This window comes from Melospiza melodia, chromosome 6 (assembly GCF_035770615.1).
Source record: "Melospiza melodia melodia isolate bMelMel2 chromosome 6, bMelMel2.pri, whole genome shotgun sequence".
Classification (NCBI taxonomy): Eukaryota; Metazoa; Chordata; class Aves; order Passeriformes; family Passerellidae; genus Melospiza; species Melospiza melodia.
Window position 1 is genome coordinate 15544241 of NC_086199.1, and position 16140 is coordinate 15560380.

Sequence of the window (16140 nt, forward strand, 5' to 3'; positions counted from 1 at the left end):
CAACACGCAACTCTGCCCGCAGAAGGCATTAAAAACAGCGCCACACGCACACCCGAGCAAGCGTGAGTAGCAAATCTCGGTGTTGCGGCAGTGCCGGTGACCCCGAGCAGCCTCAGGAGCGGATCCCGCCCGGGACTCCCGGGCCCCTCACGCCCCGCTCGGCACCGCACCCGGCCGGCGCCGCGCACTGACGTCACCCGGCGCGTGACGTCAGGCGGCAATGGCGGCGCCCAGGGGCGCACGCGGGGCGCAGCGGCGGTAGCGGAACGCCGGGGTTGGGCAGGGCCCGCTCTGTGTCCCTGCGTCCCTCTCCGTGTCCCTCCGTCCCTCTCCGTTCTTCTCCGTTCCCGGGGCTCCTGAGCGCGGTAAGCGCTGGGCGGGGCGGGGGGAGCAGGCGCCCGGAGCTCCCGCGTGTGGCGGCGGAGGCCGTGCTGGCCCCCGCCGCGGCTGTGGAGCTTCCCGGGGCGGGCAGGGCTGGGAGCGCAGCGCGGCCCGCTGAGCAGATTTATCCAGCGGTCCTGCTTTTACCTCCGGAGGTGTTCCAGGAGGGACGCAGTAGGCCTGGCCTGCCGGTTGTATTTAGTAATGCTATAGCTAAAGTTATATTTTAGCTATTGTGAATAACGCCAATCACTTGTTTTAAAATTTTTTAAAAGTTTAATAGTAATAAAATGGTTAAAAAAATAGTAACACAATTAGAGTAATAACAATTTGGACAAATTGAATTAAGACAATATGAGACAATAAAAACAAAGAGTTACGGACGTCTGGGTACCTTTTTCTGGGCATCACGAGCCCGAAAAAGGACACCCGTTAACAAAGGATTAACCCTTAAGAACACAGCCCGTTGTATATTCATACATTCAAACACAGGATTCCGTCTGGTCAGTGTCAACTTCTTCCTTGTAATCCTAACAGCGCCTTTGAGGTGGGAAGAAGTTAGTTTCTTCCGATAAGAAGGCCATAAATTCTTTTTCTCTGAAAGATTTAGGTGTCCTGTGGCTGCTATCTTGCTGCAAGTCCTTTTTGTTAAACAAAGCATCTTACATAGCATAGTTTCTATTTTAACAATTTTTATAACCTAAAACTGTATTTAACACAATACTTAAGAGAATTAATACAGCATTGCTTTCTAAAACAACGCATATAACATTCATTTTAATATTTGCGAAAAGCCTATCATAAAATACATGCATTTTTCACATATATATATATATATATATATATATATATATATATATGGATATATTAGCTCGAAGTCATATATAAGTTATGTTATTGATATATCTAAAAAAGAAGTAATAAAATTATTCCATGGATTCCCGTTTGCTTGAATATCACTGTGGTCTCCATTCTTTGTATTTGAAAGCTTTTTTTCTCCCTCAGTTTCTTTTTTAGGTAAAAAATGAAGGCCAGAAAAGGAGGGAGATTCAGATCTTCCTTTAAATTGAAGCGAAAAGGCATTGAAGTGGTGGGAGAATGGAAAACCGTGCCGATCGACCCCAATCTGTTTGCTGAGGAGGAGTTTCGAGATATAGTGTGCCTGGAGGAACTGACAGAGTACAAGCTAGTCAGTTCTTCCAAAATAGGGAAACTAAAAGAGAAGAAGAGAAAGGCTGAGAGTGCTTCTGAAGAAGGCAATGAGGAGGTGGAAGAACCTGTTGTTCCTCCAAAAAAGAAAAAGAAAAACAAAGATTTGAGGAACCAAACAGATAAAGGCAATATTCCTAATGCAGCAGAAATTGATGTGCTGGTTGACAAGGAGGCAAAGTGTAATGAAATAATTGAAGAAGCTAATTGTGAAGACCGTGGACATGTGACTGAGAGCATGTCAAGCAGAAGAGACACTCCAAAGAAGAAGAAAAAGAAGGTGCCTAAAAACAAGGATTTTCAAGCACAGGAAGCCGTTCCATCAGTAGCTACCTCTAAAAAAGTCAAAAACTGGACAACAGAAGTTTTATCTGCCTCAGCTGATCAAAAAGCTGATGTGTCTGCATGGAAAGACCTGTTTGTACCCGAGCCAGTGCTGCAGGCCTTGAGCTCCCTGGGGTTTAGTGCTCCAACTCCTATCCAAGCCTTAGCCTTGCCTTCTGCCATCCGGGATAATATGGACGTTCTTGGTGCTGCAGAAACAGGTACAAGTCTGTTCAGCTGATCCTGTGTGCTGGGAGCATCCCTTTCCCTCCTTAAAATGTAGCTGCAAGATTGCAAGGTTTTATGTGCAGAAGAAGCAGCTTTTCTGTATTATAGAAGGGCTTTTGTCTTTTACATATCCAGAGTATTAGTAGAGTTTTAAAACTTTGAAACTTACATGTTTGTAAGCATGGGAACTTAAATGCTTGTAAACTTACGTGTTGAAATTTACATGTTTGTAAACATGGGAACTCCTATCTTTACAAAGCATGCAAAAGCTTTGAAGCCTCAATGAGTTTCTGTGCTTTTGGCAGAAGTCTCTTTTCCTGTTTCTCAAACGGTTTCCTGTTTAGGGAATGGTAAGGTGATATTCTGCAAAAGGCAAAATTAATAAGCAAACAGGGTCATTTCTGGAGCAGCCAAACATGTGCTCCCAGGCTCCTGTGGAGATAATTCTTTCTAGAGTGGAGCAGTGAATAAACCCTGGGCACAGTTAAGTGTGAATATAACTCAGGTCCTACTCAGAACAAAATGGGCCCACCCTGTGCTCTGTCGCACGGCTTTGCCTTTTTGTTGTCACCAACCCTTCTCCCTGCTTAAAGTGAGTTATTACATCAATGATTTGAGAGGTAGATTCACATCCATCTTGTGCTCAGCTCATACTTTGAGAATTGCTAGCCTTCATGAAATTTTTTACAGCTTCTTGTTTACTTAATGCTATAAAGTCTCAGAACGTTGTGTTCCCTCAAACTTTGCAGTTCATACCTTTGAAGTTTTGTCTTTAGCAACATTTTTTCCCTAAAACACCTAGAGCTAGGAAGCACAATTGGAAGCTGCCTTGGTTTAAAAGCTTCCTTTAGACTGTCTTCATTTGTTCCAGTTGCTTTATCTCACTGCTTCTCTGTAAAGTCATTTACTGCTCTCCAGCAAGAAGGTATAGTAACTAATAAGATATGCAGTCATTTGCATTTTTATTTTAATTAGAAGCTGTGTTGATGCTATTAGCTTTAGTAAGATTAGAAAGCCCTGCAGGGAGTGTTTTTAAAAATGGAACTGAAAATTTAAATGGTATTTTTGTACTGCAAAAAAATGACATTGGCAGTGCTGGTAAGCAAGTTCCTCTCTAGCTGCAGAATGGAATGCATGGTTGTTGGCAGGCTGTGTTGTTGCTTTATAATTTTGTATAACCCTGAGGTAGTAGGAATGTGTTTTGCTCATTTAATCTTTCATGAGTAAAATCCAGATTCTCCCCAGAGAGACCATCGGATCATCATGTTCCTGTAGAAACTTGGGAGATGTGGACAACTGCCTGTCAGGAGGTGCTGCAGCTGGGAGAGGTTGAAACTCTCTAGTTCTTTTCTTCTGCATCCTGCAGCCCCTCTTAACATTGGGCCTGAGGGAGGAATATGCAGAGTTAAAAATTAATAAAGAACTAAATAACTAATCTTTTCTAGTAGCAACATTGGGAAGACTGGGAAGATTTTGATATGGCAGTAGATCCATGTGCAGGTCAGACAATGGGAATGTCAAGGCTTGTTTTTGCAGTGGGTCTAACCCTTGCTGTTCATTACTGTGTAGAACCAGTGAAGTTTCTGGTTAAGGAGCCAAATCTATGTGAAATTATGCAATATGAAAGTGCTTAAAAGAGCACAAATTGGCTTGAACAATTGGTATTGTAGTACCAATATATTCCTTCCTCCTAGTTTTGCATGCCTGTCTGTGTCTGTGGTTTGTGTGTTATAAGGATAACATGTCCTGTGAGGTGATAATTTGTTTAATTTCTGGGTGAATCTAGTGCCTGTAGAATAGTCCTGATTATCACAGCCATAATCTGTCTGGGTGCAGTACTGACATTGGCAACAGCAAACTGCATTACATTTAATTCAAAATCAGCAGTGCTCTTCACCTTAAAAACAGATATTCTGTATTACCAGACCCCTATTGTATAAGTGGTCTAAATACAGGTTATAAACATTTTCCACTTCAAGTGCAGGCATAAGTCATAAAATACCTCCCAGCCATGCAGAAAGGTAAGTGGATACCAGACTTTGCAGCAACACTGGTCAGGATGATGACACTGGGCTTATCTGTATTAACTCATATTAAGGTTCTCCCCTTAAATAGGCAAAATTCTGTGTTGCTGAATTGGCAAACCTTTACAGCTTTTTGATATGGAAGGAATTGAGATGAGATTTGCAGAGGACTGGTTTCCAGCAGTGGCCTATTACAGGCATGATGTAGTAGTGTCTTGTACTCTGGATGCTGCTTTCATGATTAGTGAACTGCTACATCTGAAAAGCTTAACTGGGGTGGATGTGCTACCAGGCTTTTCCTAATGTCTTTATTACTGACAGATAGTTCAGAAGGGAATATTTGGCAGGGATGTAACTTGCAGTTAGTACAGTGAACTCTTGCAATTAAACTTGCTTTTTACATGCCCTGTCTCCCCAAAGTGGATTCTCTCTTTTAAATTGGATGTATGTGTTCTGATTATAAAAATGTGACTCAGTGCTAGATCAGGAGATTAAACAGTGGAGTGTTTAAAAATACAGCATCTTAGAAAGTTGTAAATACAGGACTATACATTGAAGATGGAAGCTAATCCTTCAAGTGCATTCCAGTTTGTCCTTGGCCTCATTTGCTATTCCTTTATTTGGAGAATGTTGATTAGAACTTTCAATTAGGGCATGGTATTCTCCTTATGGGCATGCAGTTCTTTAAAAATATCTTGACTGCAACTGCAGCTTTTTAAAAACACTTTTAGAACAAATAAATATGCCTGACCTGCTAGAGATTGGAAAAATACCTGTTGTCCAGGAACAGGGGAATGGAGATGTATAACGGGAACAGGAGAAAAGATGCTACTGCTGCAAGTTTATGGTCTTCTAAAGATCATGAGTTTGCATCTGTTACAATGCTGTGTTTTAAGAACAGTGTGTGATTGGCTGTTGCTTTTCTCATCTTTTCAAATAAATGACTTGTCAGTCTGTGTTATTTTTCTTGTTTGTTTTTTTTTTTAGGAAGCGGCAAAACGCTTGCATTTGCAATTCCGATGATTCACTCTGTGCTGCAGTGGCAAAAATCAAATAACTCAACAACCAGAAATGACAGTGTTTCTAAAGAGTCCCATCAGCATCATGATGAACCAAGATGGGAAAATGAGGATGAAGCAGAAAAACGAACCCATCAGCAGGCTGAAGATAGCGGAGATGAAGATGATGCATCTTTCACAACAGGCTGTGTGAAGGTGCTGGAAAATGTTGAATTTGATTCCAATGACGAGACACTCACTGTTGGCTCCAATAAAAACAGACCTCTTTTAGGACTGGTCCTTACTCCTACAAGAGAATTAGCTGTACAAGTAAAGCACCACATTGATGCAGTTGCAAAGTTTACAGGTATGTAAATCCCAGAGGCCATGCTCCACAGCCAGAGTAGACTGTGTTTGGATCTTGGCAATGGTGTTGAGCCAGAATGTGTGCTGCACTTCCTTCCATAAAATTAGTATAACTTCTGAGGGTTTAGAGTTTTTACCACTGATGTGTGAGAAATGCATGGAGATTCTTCAGTGAGATGCACATGGAGGTAAGCAGTTAATGTGAGCTGTTTTGCTTTAAAATGTGTCTTCCTTCAAAGAGGTATTGATTCATGATCTCACAACACAGAATCAGTAGTAGATACCTGGCAACAGCTAACCTTGTTCTAGTTTTGGGTAATGTAGGCTCTATATAATTAATAATTTCATTATATATAAAATTTTATTTTTTTATATATATATATATATATAATTTCATTTTTAACAAGTATATCAGTTTTTGTACATACTGTGTATGTATAACTTTGTTCTGTCTAGTAAAAAAAATGTTATGGCCATAAATATTTAGGGTAGGATAGTATTGCTGGATTGTCTGGCTTATCTCCTGCAGCAATCAAGCCACAGAAGTGTTACTAAATAACGTGCCTGACAAAAGCAGTTCTCCCCTCTTCCTTTCCTTTCCAAACCAGAAGTCAGTACATCTGTTAAGTGAATGAGTGAGGACATGTTGAAGACAGTGAGTTTTTCCCAATTCTCTCCACTTCTCCAGTACCAGTAATTGTTTGTTTATTAAAGAGGTTATGTAGTGCAACACAACACACTAGTTTTAAGCCCATCTTTCTTTGGTGTCTGTATGTCCTGCTGTGCTCCTCAGTCTGCATCTGATTACAAGGCTTATTTTAACTGCTAGGCTGAAATAATCAATTTATGTCATACAGTTCTGATAGGAGCAGTGCTATTTATGTATAAAAATCTGCTGCCCAAGTGATAATATAGTTGCTGCAGCAGGAGAGGCAATATTTTGATGTGGACTTTTTATTGCCTCAAACTCACTTGGGGAAAAAAACCTGCTGTAGTGTTTCACAACTAGTCTCCAGAAGAGAGATCAGTGGAAGCTGGGATATTGTAAGGGTCTTGCTCAGTAGCATTGGGTTTATCAGGAGCCAGTGTGTTCTTTGAAGAAATAGGGTGAAATAAGCCATGTGTGGAGTCTGCTTCCAAAGATAAACTCCTTTTAGTGCCTCTGCAATCTACTAACAGCTAACGAGGTCTGTGCAAGAATCAGTAATCAGGTGGGAGCATACTTTGTAGGATTATTCCATAGCAAATGAGCAGCTATTTAGCAAGACAAGCATTTCTCAGTCTTATTCTTGCAAGGAGCTTCTGCTTATTCTTAACAGGAATATGTTTGTCCATGCAAATATAAGGGAGAAAATACGAGACTCTGAAATTTGTGTAAACAAAACTAACAGCTATGGATGTGATTTTCATGCTGTTCAAAGACCAGTGCACTAATTCCTGGCATCTAACTATAATGAGAATCCTTCTGTAAAATTGAGTGCATTTCTGTATGCTCAGTGTTACATAAAACCACTGAAGTTTCCTGGCCAAAATGCTTGCTGAAAGTTGCAATGTAGACTGTTTAAAACACTTAATGAAGCAGATATATATATATAAACATTCACTGGTAAATGAGTGAAATAAAATCTGTTATTTACATGTTCTAGGCATTAAGACTGCAATCCTAGTAGGAGGCATGGCTGCACAGAAGCAAGAACGTGTGCTGAATCGAAAGCCAGAAATTGTAATTGCAACCCCAGGCCGGCTGTGGGAGTTAGTTAAAGAGAGACACCCACATCTTTCAAATCTTCGTCAGCTCAGGTAAAGGGGCCTTTTCAGATAACTGCTGGATACTGAACGGACAGCCCTGCATACTGGTTAGGTTTACTAACATGAAATAATTTAGACTACACAAGGTCACCTATTTCTGTGTCAGTGTTTTATTGAAGCGCACATTGGTTATTTTGATGGAGGGATATGTCAGTTAAAGACAGTATACCTGGTGTTCCTTTTGGTTTTATATGCATAACATCCTTTATGTGTTTAGCAGGAAAAGTTGATCTTAAATGTATCAGGTTTGTATTTAGCTGCACAAGTGTATTTTTACTGTGTGTTTTCTCCTTGACAGGTGCCTTGTGATTGATGAAGCAGACCGAATGGTTGAGAAAGGTCACTTCTTGGAGCTGTCTCAGTTGCTGGAAATCTTAAATGATTCACAGTATAACCCTCGACGACAGACTTTTGTTTTTTCTGCCACTTTGACTTTAGTCCATCAGACTCCTGCAAGAGTTTTACAAAAAAAGAATGCTAAAAAGATGGACAAGAAGACCAAACTAGAATTGTTAATGGAAAAAGTAGGAATAAAGGGCAAACCCAAAGTAATAGACTTAACAAGGAAAGAGGCTACTGTTGAGACTCTGACAGAAACCAGAATCCACTGTAACACCAATGAGAAGGACTATTATCTCTATTACTTTCTTCTTCAGTATCCAGGAAGAACCATGGTCTTTGCAAACAGCATAGACTGTGTAAAACGCCTCAGTTCTCTCCTCACAATCCTAAATTGTGATCCTCTTCCTTTGCACGCCAACATGCACCAAAAGCAAAGGCTGAAAAACCTGGAAAGGTTTGCTGAGCGAGAGAGGTGAGTTGGTTTTAACTTCCTTGTAGAGAAAAAAAGAAATTGCATGAAGGGTGGTGGTGAGGGGGAACAACTCTGTTAGAGTAGGAGCAGGTTGTTGAAGTTTGCTGAGGATGGGAGTCCCCTGGTCATGAGCCCAAGATATTAACGATCAAGGATGAGGTTTCATAATTAAGGTGATGAACTGCAAGTTCAGTGGAAGGCCATCAAGATATTCAAGAAGCACTGGCTCTGCAAGAGAAGAGGCTGAAGGGACTGGGTGTTTGTATTACCTAGGAAAAGTATTTTGTGGGGAGCTAGTGGCAGCCCTCTGACACCATAAAAGAAGGTTATCCAGAAGATGGAGCCAGGCTTTTCAGAGTGGTGCTTGATGGGTGGATGAGGGGTAATGGGTGCAAGTTGAAATAAGAGATTCAGGCTGGATATGAGAGAGTTTTTTCTCAGTGAGGACAGTTGAGCATGGGAACAGGCTGCTTGTCTTGGACTTTTTTGAGGCTCAGTTGGATAAAAGCCCTGAGCAAACTGGTCCAGTCTTGCAGCTCATCCTGCTTTGAAGAGGAGATTTTTCTAGAGATCTCCAGAGAGAAGATATTGAGCCTGTGGTCCAGGAGCTTTTTGCTGCTGAAGGAGCTGTCACTCCCCTTGTTTTCAGACATTTTTTTAGAATTGTCCTGCACAGCTCTGCCCAGATCTGTGCTCTGCAGCTCATTTGATCCTCTGTAAGTTACTGTATTCCCCTAAACCATCAGAAAATTAACCACTTATTATTCATTTGCAGGTTTAATTATAGAAATCAGTATCTCAAGGGTTGAAGTATCTTTGAGCAATGCAGAAGAAAGGGCAGTTGTGCCTTTCAGCAGTAGTGGGCAACCAGGGCTTACCCAAGCAGACCCATCCTGCCACTTTAGAAACATTGCTTTGGGTTGTCTTTGACATGGCCTTTGGGAGATTTTTGTGTCATTTCTTCCACAGTGCAGAAGCCTCACAGTTGAATCCTGGTGTGAGCTGCTGCATGCTGTCTGGGAGTTTGTACCTTGTTAATACACCCAGGCATGCAGAACAAAGATTGAATTGCTGTGGTGGAGCTGCAGCATCCCTTGGCAAATGTATTGATAGCATTTGCATAGGTCAGGTGAAGTGTTTTCAGAGACTGCAGATTTTCAAGGCAGGAAAGAAATTTATGAGACCGTTTCTCATGGCCTTCTGCAGATTGCAAGCTGTAGCATTTTCTGTTGTTATTTCTGCTTTGAACCTTGTAGCAATAGAGTATGCAGTCAGATGCCATAAAATCTTAACAAATTTCCGTTACCTGGAAGTTATTCATTTCAGTTGCTGGGAGATGTTTTTAAAACAAACTGTTCCATATCCTGGGGATACTTCTGTCTCTGTAGAGACTGCTTATATAAAAGAACAACTTTTTTGAGTAGTTCATTTTGTCTAACAATAAAGAGAAATAGTAATTGTTAGAACAGAACTCCCCCCTTTATTTCTAGGTTTTAAATTACTGAGAGTGTATTTGAGTGTAGGTTGATAGAAGATACTTCACCCCCAAAAACCTGTTATTTAAATAGATAATGTTAATAATGTGATTTTTCTCAACTGGTGAAACTTTGAATAACATGTACTGCCAGAGGATCAACTGTGTTGTTGATGGTGGGGCTGTAGCAAGCTAAAGAAATTCTTTAGAACCTAGACACTGAGAAGTGTAATGCAGGGGCACATATCCCCCCTTCCTCATTGAATAGCAATTTTTTCTAGCATTCTTGTGAACTGAAAGAGAAGAAAAACATAGGAAAACAGGATCCAGCAAGGTAGTGCATTTACTTATTGGAAACAGAATAGATCTGCTGAAGGCAAGACTTGTATTTTAAATTTTATTTTAAGAATTATTGTTTCAAGACCACCCTTGAGGTAAATTGGGTATCGTTTCTGTAAGGCCAAACAGAATGCATATGTCTTACAGATAATACAGTATACACCTGTTTCTTAAACTGCTGTGGTAGAATTCTTGGTTGCTGTATTTTATGTTCCTTGGCAAAATTTTTTCTCTTCAATTTTACATTAATTAAATTTTGTCACTTTCTCAGCTGTGTCCTCCTGACAACGGATGTTGCAGCTCGTGGTCTTGATATTCCTAATGTCCAGCATGTCATCCACTACCAGGTTAAGCATTTTTAATGTTTTTCCTTTTACTATTTTGGTTTGATGTAAGTTTTTGCTGATCCAAATCCTGAACACTGTAAAGCTGTAATTCTCGGTCCCATATATAGTATAGTCCCAAGTACAGAGATTAAATCATTTAACTGTCCTTAATGCTTTGTACTTCAAAATCTCATTTCTGCAGTGACTGTAGGTAGCACTTTATGAATGTGTGATTATGTATCAGAAATTACATCATAGATATGATCCCCCTTGCTTTTTGCTTACCTTTGGTATCCAAAGGTGTCAAATTACTCAGCCTTATAACTCTTGGTTAAAAATTGGGTCTCTGTGTTGGCGCAGGTGCCTCGCACCTCGGAGCTCTACGTGCACCGGAGTGGCCGCACGGCCCGAGCCGCCCACGAGGGCCTCAGCCTGCTGCTCATCGGCCCCGAGGACTTGATCAACTTCCGGAAAATCTATAAAACACTGGACAAGAGTGAAGAGCTGCCATTCTTCCCAGTTGATGCCAAGTGCATGACTTCTATTAAGGTAAAGAAATAACAGGTTTTTTGCAGCCTGAGTAGTTGCTTCCTTATTTATATTATTGATATGGTATTGCCTGTCACACTGTTTTCAGGTTTCAGGTGAAATTGACTCTTGAGGATCTGGATTAGAAAATTAAGTTAATTGCACTTTATATTTTTTTAAGCAATATCTATGATTTCTCATCAATAACTGGCCCAAGAAAGTTGTTCAAACATCAACATCACTTATGTTTTTCCAGAAACAGTATAGGGAAGTGGATATGTTTTATGGCTGTGGAGCTGGGATGTCTCTGCTAAGTACATTGTTTAAATCCTCTTATGTTAGGAACAGACTAGAGAACAGTAGCAGGTTCAGAGATATTCAGTGGTCTTCACCTGCCTCTTCCCATCTGAAGCTGGAAGTTGTCTGTTTCTCTAAAAGTTTTTGTACTGTGAGGCTACAGCTGCCACTGAGCCCTGTCAAACTGTGTTTCCCTTTCCTAGGCTATTGCCCATTTTAAAGAGGATTCAGTCACTAACTCACAAGACAGACAATGGTTAGAATTTACAAAACAGTGTGTTTAAGAAAGCATCTAGTTACTGCAGATTTTCTACTTCTTTAATAAGAGACTATTTCATGTCTCAGCATTCTCTTAGCAGTTTGGATGGTCAGTCATACACAAACGGGACATATTTAAATACTAGATTTTAAAGGAATCCAGCTGGGGTAGAAATGTCTGAATGTTGCACAGTCATTGAGAACCAGGAAAAGTGCAAGGATCAGATAATGCAGCAGGTGTCTTCCTCCTGGTATTTTAATTCAGGCTTACCTCCTTGGATTGGACTGAGCCCAGGGTCTACCCCTGTGGCAACAACAGTATCCTCACCTTGGGAATAATGACAGGAAGTTTCAAAACTCAGGCTTATTGTAGAAAGGGTATTTCTTTTAGGAAATGCAGTTTTCTGAAAGAGGAAAGAAAATCAAATAAATGCTTCCACTGATTCATTTTTTTCTCCTCTTGGTAGTAATGAAGAGAATCTGATTCCCACCCCTATCTCCCCCGTTGTCCCCTCCACCCACTAAATGTTACTAGTTACTGAGAGAAATCTGTTATTTTGAAGAGTGTTGCTTCAGAGGTTCCTTCTATGTTTCTTGATGAGTAGTTGTTGGCTCTTATCATGCTCTGTCAATTAATGGGCAAATAAATGTTGTTTCTCCACTTTCTTCTTCCTGTCACCATCTCTATCTGTAATAGTGCTCCTCTCCCCAGAAGAGATCTCTGTAATTGTAGTTGCTGGACTCCAGCCTCATAAGCCCTTGCAACAGTCCTGTCTTGTTTATGTTTTTGTCCTGGGTTTAACCACAAAGTCATTGTAGTTGGACTAAAAGTGTTGCTGGTTCTTTGTCTGTCCCATTGGCACACTCCTCTCCTTTTACATGGCTTCATTCAAGTTCAGGAAAAGTCTGAAGGTTTCACTTGAGAGGAAAAGAATTGTTGAACCAGGAGAGATTTAAAGAGGACTTAAATTTTACAGATATGGAAAAGGTTACTTTAAATTTCTTGTAATGATCTAACAAGTGACTGACTCAGTAGTCAGTAGTCCACTGTGAGTGTTAATTCTCCCTCTCTCTGCAGTAATTACCCTGGCAGATCTGGCTGCTGTTTTTACTGTGCAGCACCTGACTATTCTGATTCCTGCATGGTTTTGCTTTATGCAACTTCAGGCACATTCCAAAGAGCAGAACTTGCTTCTGGTTGGTTCATAATTGCTGTTAGTGCAGATTTTCTCTCCACAGAGAATTAGTTATTTGTTTGGCCCAGCTGGTAGCCTGCAGGTCAGGTTAAGTTTGCTGGACATCTTTGTTCCACCTGAGTGCAGCTGGGAAGAAGGACTTTCTGTCCTGTGCCTAAACAAGATCCAGGTGCATTCCTGAAAATATGATGTGTTCCTTCCATATGGCCTGCAGGAGTTTACTTTCTTCAGAGGGGAATGAAAGTACTGGCTGCTCCTTACTGCTGAGACTAATAACTCTGAGATCAAGCTGTACTATATAAGCATGTAACTTGGAAATGATTGGTGTCTGAATCATGGTTTGTTCTTGATGTCTCTCAAGTGTTTATAATGATTCATTCATAGAAAGTTGAGTTAACATTCAGGTATGTTTAGTAGTTGAGATGTTTAAGAAGTCAGATTCTGTCATGGATCTAAGGAAGGAAAACGCTAGTGAATGATGGTGTGTTTATTAGGTGGGACATGAGTAGGGAACAAAAGTGTCTGCACCCCAGATGCATTGCAGTGCATGCTCTCAAACACTTACTCTGCTGAAGTACCCCACATTTAGACCTGATCGTAATGTCTAAATGTACTTTCATTGCAGGAACGGATGAACTTGGCAAGGCAGATTGAGAAGGCAGAATTTTTCAACAGTCGAGCAAAGCAGCACAACTCCTGGCTCCAGCAAGCTGCAGAGGCTCTTGAGATGGATCTTGATGATGACATGTTGATGGGCAAGTAGAAAATGTTTTTCCATGGATATGCTCAGTAGGGCCCATGGTGCTGGTGTCCAGAAGAAGCCTCACCATGGCAGAGAAGCTTCAAAAGCTGCAGGGCAGGAGTTGGGGGGAATGAAAGGAGTGTTGTTGGTGCGTGGTGCTAGTGCTGTTTTCAGGATGGTTGTGCAGCTGGAGCTGAGGAAGCAAGGTGTGACTGTTCTGGCAAGTTGCAGACAAGTCTGCATGTTGTAGAATTGGTGAGCTTCTGGCAAACATTTCAGAGTAATCTAAGCAGCCCAGTATGTCCTGATTTGAGTCTTGTCCCCTCTTGTCATAGAGAAGGCTATTTCCACACTTGTGCTTCTCTCTCCCACTCTCTTGTAGTCAGGCATCAGGACAGGAGCCTGACAGCTCTGTGTGGGAGCAAGCAGGAAGTGCTAGGGAACACCAAATATTATGTGAGCCTTAAGTAGGTTGAGCTGTGTGGGCTAAATGGCCGATACATATATTGAAGTTGATGAGGTTTTTGATGGTTTGTTAGAAATAAATAATTTCTTACATTTTTAAAATTAAGTATTTTTCAGGCTGTAGCTGAGAGAATTTGTAGGGTTGTACAAGTGCAAGTGGCTATTTGTTCATTGCCATGAAATTTTGCAAAGCTTAGATGCCCCATTGTGTGTTCTTATTTCAGGAGCTGTAGGTATGATTTCCTACCAGTTCTTTGAAGGCAGGCTGAATAGAGTTACTGCAGAGGTCACTTCAGATTAGTCTGGCTCTAACCTGTTAGCTGCTAAGATGCCAATGCCTTTATTTTGAAACATGTTTAGATTAATGTCTTTATTCATGCCTGGACTAGCTGATTCTCAACCACTTTGCAAGCAAACACTAACCATCTCTGTCTGCATTGTTCAGGAGTGCCTTCAGATAATTAGCACTCTGCTGTCTTGTTTTGACATAATCTGAGTATGCTGTGTTTTGGAATGAGTTTCCAAATAGCACATCCAGTCCAAGTAAGTTGTAACTCTCAAGTGAAACACTTTGTAATTGCCTCCCAGAAACTTGCCAAGTTTATGCTTTAAAGTGTACTCAGTCTCTAATTCTTGTGTGGCTTGTTGGAGCCCAATTAAACTCCCAGTCATTCGTGCCCTTAGTGAAGTGTCTCTTACACAGTTACAAAAGATTCAGTAATGTGTTTTCAATTTTACCTTACAGCAAGCTTGATTTCATTTTTCTCCTCAGTTCAGGCCTTAACTATGGTTACTCAGTAGTCAGGATTTTTCTTGACCTCATTATCTTGTGAACAGCCTGGTTGATCTGAAGATGTCACAGATGACTGGGAGTTGAGTGACCCTGTTAGAGAGAGAAAGCTGGGGTCAGCATCTGCCCTTATCAGGTCTTACAAACACCTGCAATGCAAGGTTTTTTCTTGTTGTAACGTTCTGTATCTTTGATTTGTGCCCCAAGGAAGAAAAGCTAGTGAGCAAGAAGAAAGCCAGAAGCAAAAGATGCTGAAGGGGATGAAAAAACAACTGAAACATATGTTGTCCCAGCCACTGTTTAAAGTCCTTATGAAAACCAAGTACCCAACACAGTCTGGAAAACTACTCTTGCCTCAGACATCAGAGAGCATTTCAGCTCTAGGTGCCATGTCCAAAAAGCAAGCCAAGAAGAAGAAATCAATAAAATAAAATTAGATAACAGCAAGATCATCCAGTGTGAAAGAAGCAAGGACTATCCTCAATCAAGGCTGTCAGTGCTTTTGGAGGATCCCAGCTAGAAGACAGATTGTGTAAGGATGTTGCCTGTGTATTGGTTGTGCAGGCACAAAACAAAATGCTGATTTAAAGGGCTTAATTAACATCTGGTTAGTTACTGTTGAATCTTGTCTTGGATCTTGGTTTTTTATGTTCTTATTTTTTTTTTCACAAATCTCTATATTAGTAGAAGTTAATTAGTTTTCACATAGTTTTGATAATTACTCCACTTTGTGAGATGGGTAAGAGTTACTGAGTGGAATTCACTGTGGGCATACTCTAATGGTAAAACTTGATTTGAATTTTAATGTTTTTGAAGGACAGGGGAAGGTCAGCTATATACAGTGCAAGTACAGACTGAGCTGGTGGTAGTGGGAGGTTTGGCTTTTACTGCCTCCAGCTCAGTATGGAAGGCAGAAAATACAGATTATGTTACCAGCAAGTCTACAGTTGTGGTTATGGAAATGTCCCTGTTTTCTTTCTCCTCTGATAATATTTCTGTTCTGTTCTCCACCAGGTTTAATTCTCTTAGTCCTGTGTTAATGCATTTGCATATGCAAAAAAAGTTAGGGTGGCAATGAGTCAGGACTGACTTTAGGAGATGTGTGAATTTCTGAGAAGTGTTGCTACTCAGTGTTTTTGTGATTAATATTTGAAGTTAAGCCTGTATTTGAAAACATGTTAGAACCATGATCTTCACTATAATAGAGGAGATGATGTTTTGAAATGTCACTTTTGAAGATTGCTCCATGATAATTGTGCTTTTAAATAATTCTAACCTGATCTAAGCAAATATTTTTAAACTGTTTTTTAAAATATGTCAGAAAAATATATTTTGAATTTTTTTAAAATTATATCTGCCATAAACTTCAAAGCCTGTGTCTGTTTTCAGTTACTTGAAATTTCTAAATCCATCATAGCTGATGCTGTTTACACTTAGTGGGCAAGGAGAGGGGAAAAGTACCCAAAAGATAAGACAGTGGAATCTGTATTGGTGGGAGGACAGGTAACCTTCACCTGCTGGCTCTGGGTTTCTGTGTCTCAAACAGTGTGGAATGAACCAGTGTCACTGCCA

The 16140-nt window shown here is 40.6% G+C and overlaps 1 protein-coding gene across 1 annotated transcript; it reads left to right on the forward strand.

Moving 5' to 3' along the window:
* Nucleotides 1–229: 229 nt before the first annotated feature.
* DDX24 (DEAD-box helicase 24) lies at nt 230–15939 on the forward strand. The gene is made up of 8 exons (XM_063160058.1): nt 230–365; nt 1387–2135; nt 5154–5531; nt 7177–7330; nt 7638–8153; nt 10238–10313; nt 10653–10841; nt 13197–15939. Exons 2-8 carry the CDS (start codon nt 1406–1408, stop codon nt 13332–13334), a joined length of 2181 nt encoding a protein of 726 aa, XP_063016128.1. The 5' UTR covers nt 230–365; nt 1387–1405; the 3' UTR covers nt 13335–15939.
* Nucleotides 15940–16140: the final 201 nt, after the last annotated feature.

Bases quoted from the DNA above. Each gene is read 5' to 3' on its own strand.
- DDX24 (XM_063160058.1), top strand. From the start codon at position 1,406: ATGAAGGCCAGAAAAGGAGGGAGATTCAGATCTTCCTTTAAATTGAAG. The intron at 5,532-7,176 runs GTATGTAAATCC...TACATGTTCTAG, and splicing joins TGCAGTTGCAAAGTTTACAG to GCATTAAGACTGCAATCCTA. The intron at 10,314-10,652 runs GTTAAGCATTTT...GTGTTGGCGCAG, and splicing joins AGCATGTCATCCACTACCAG to GTGCCTCGCACCTCGGAGCT.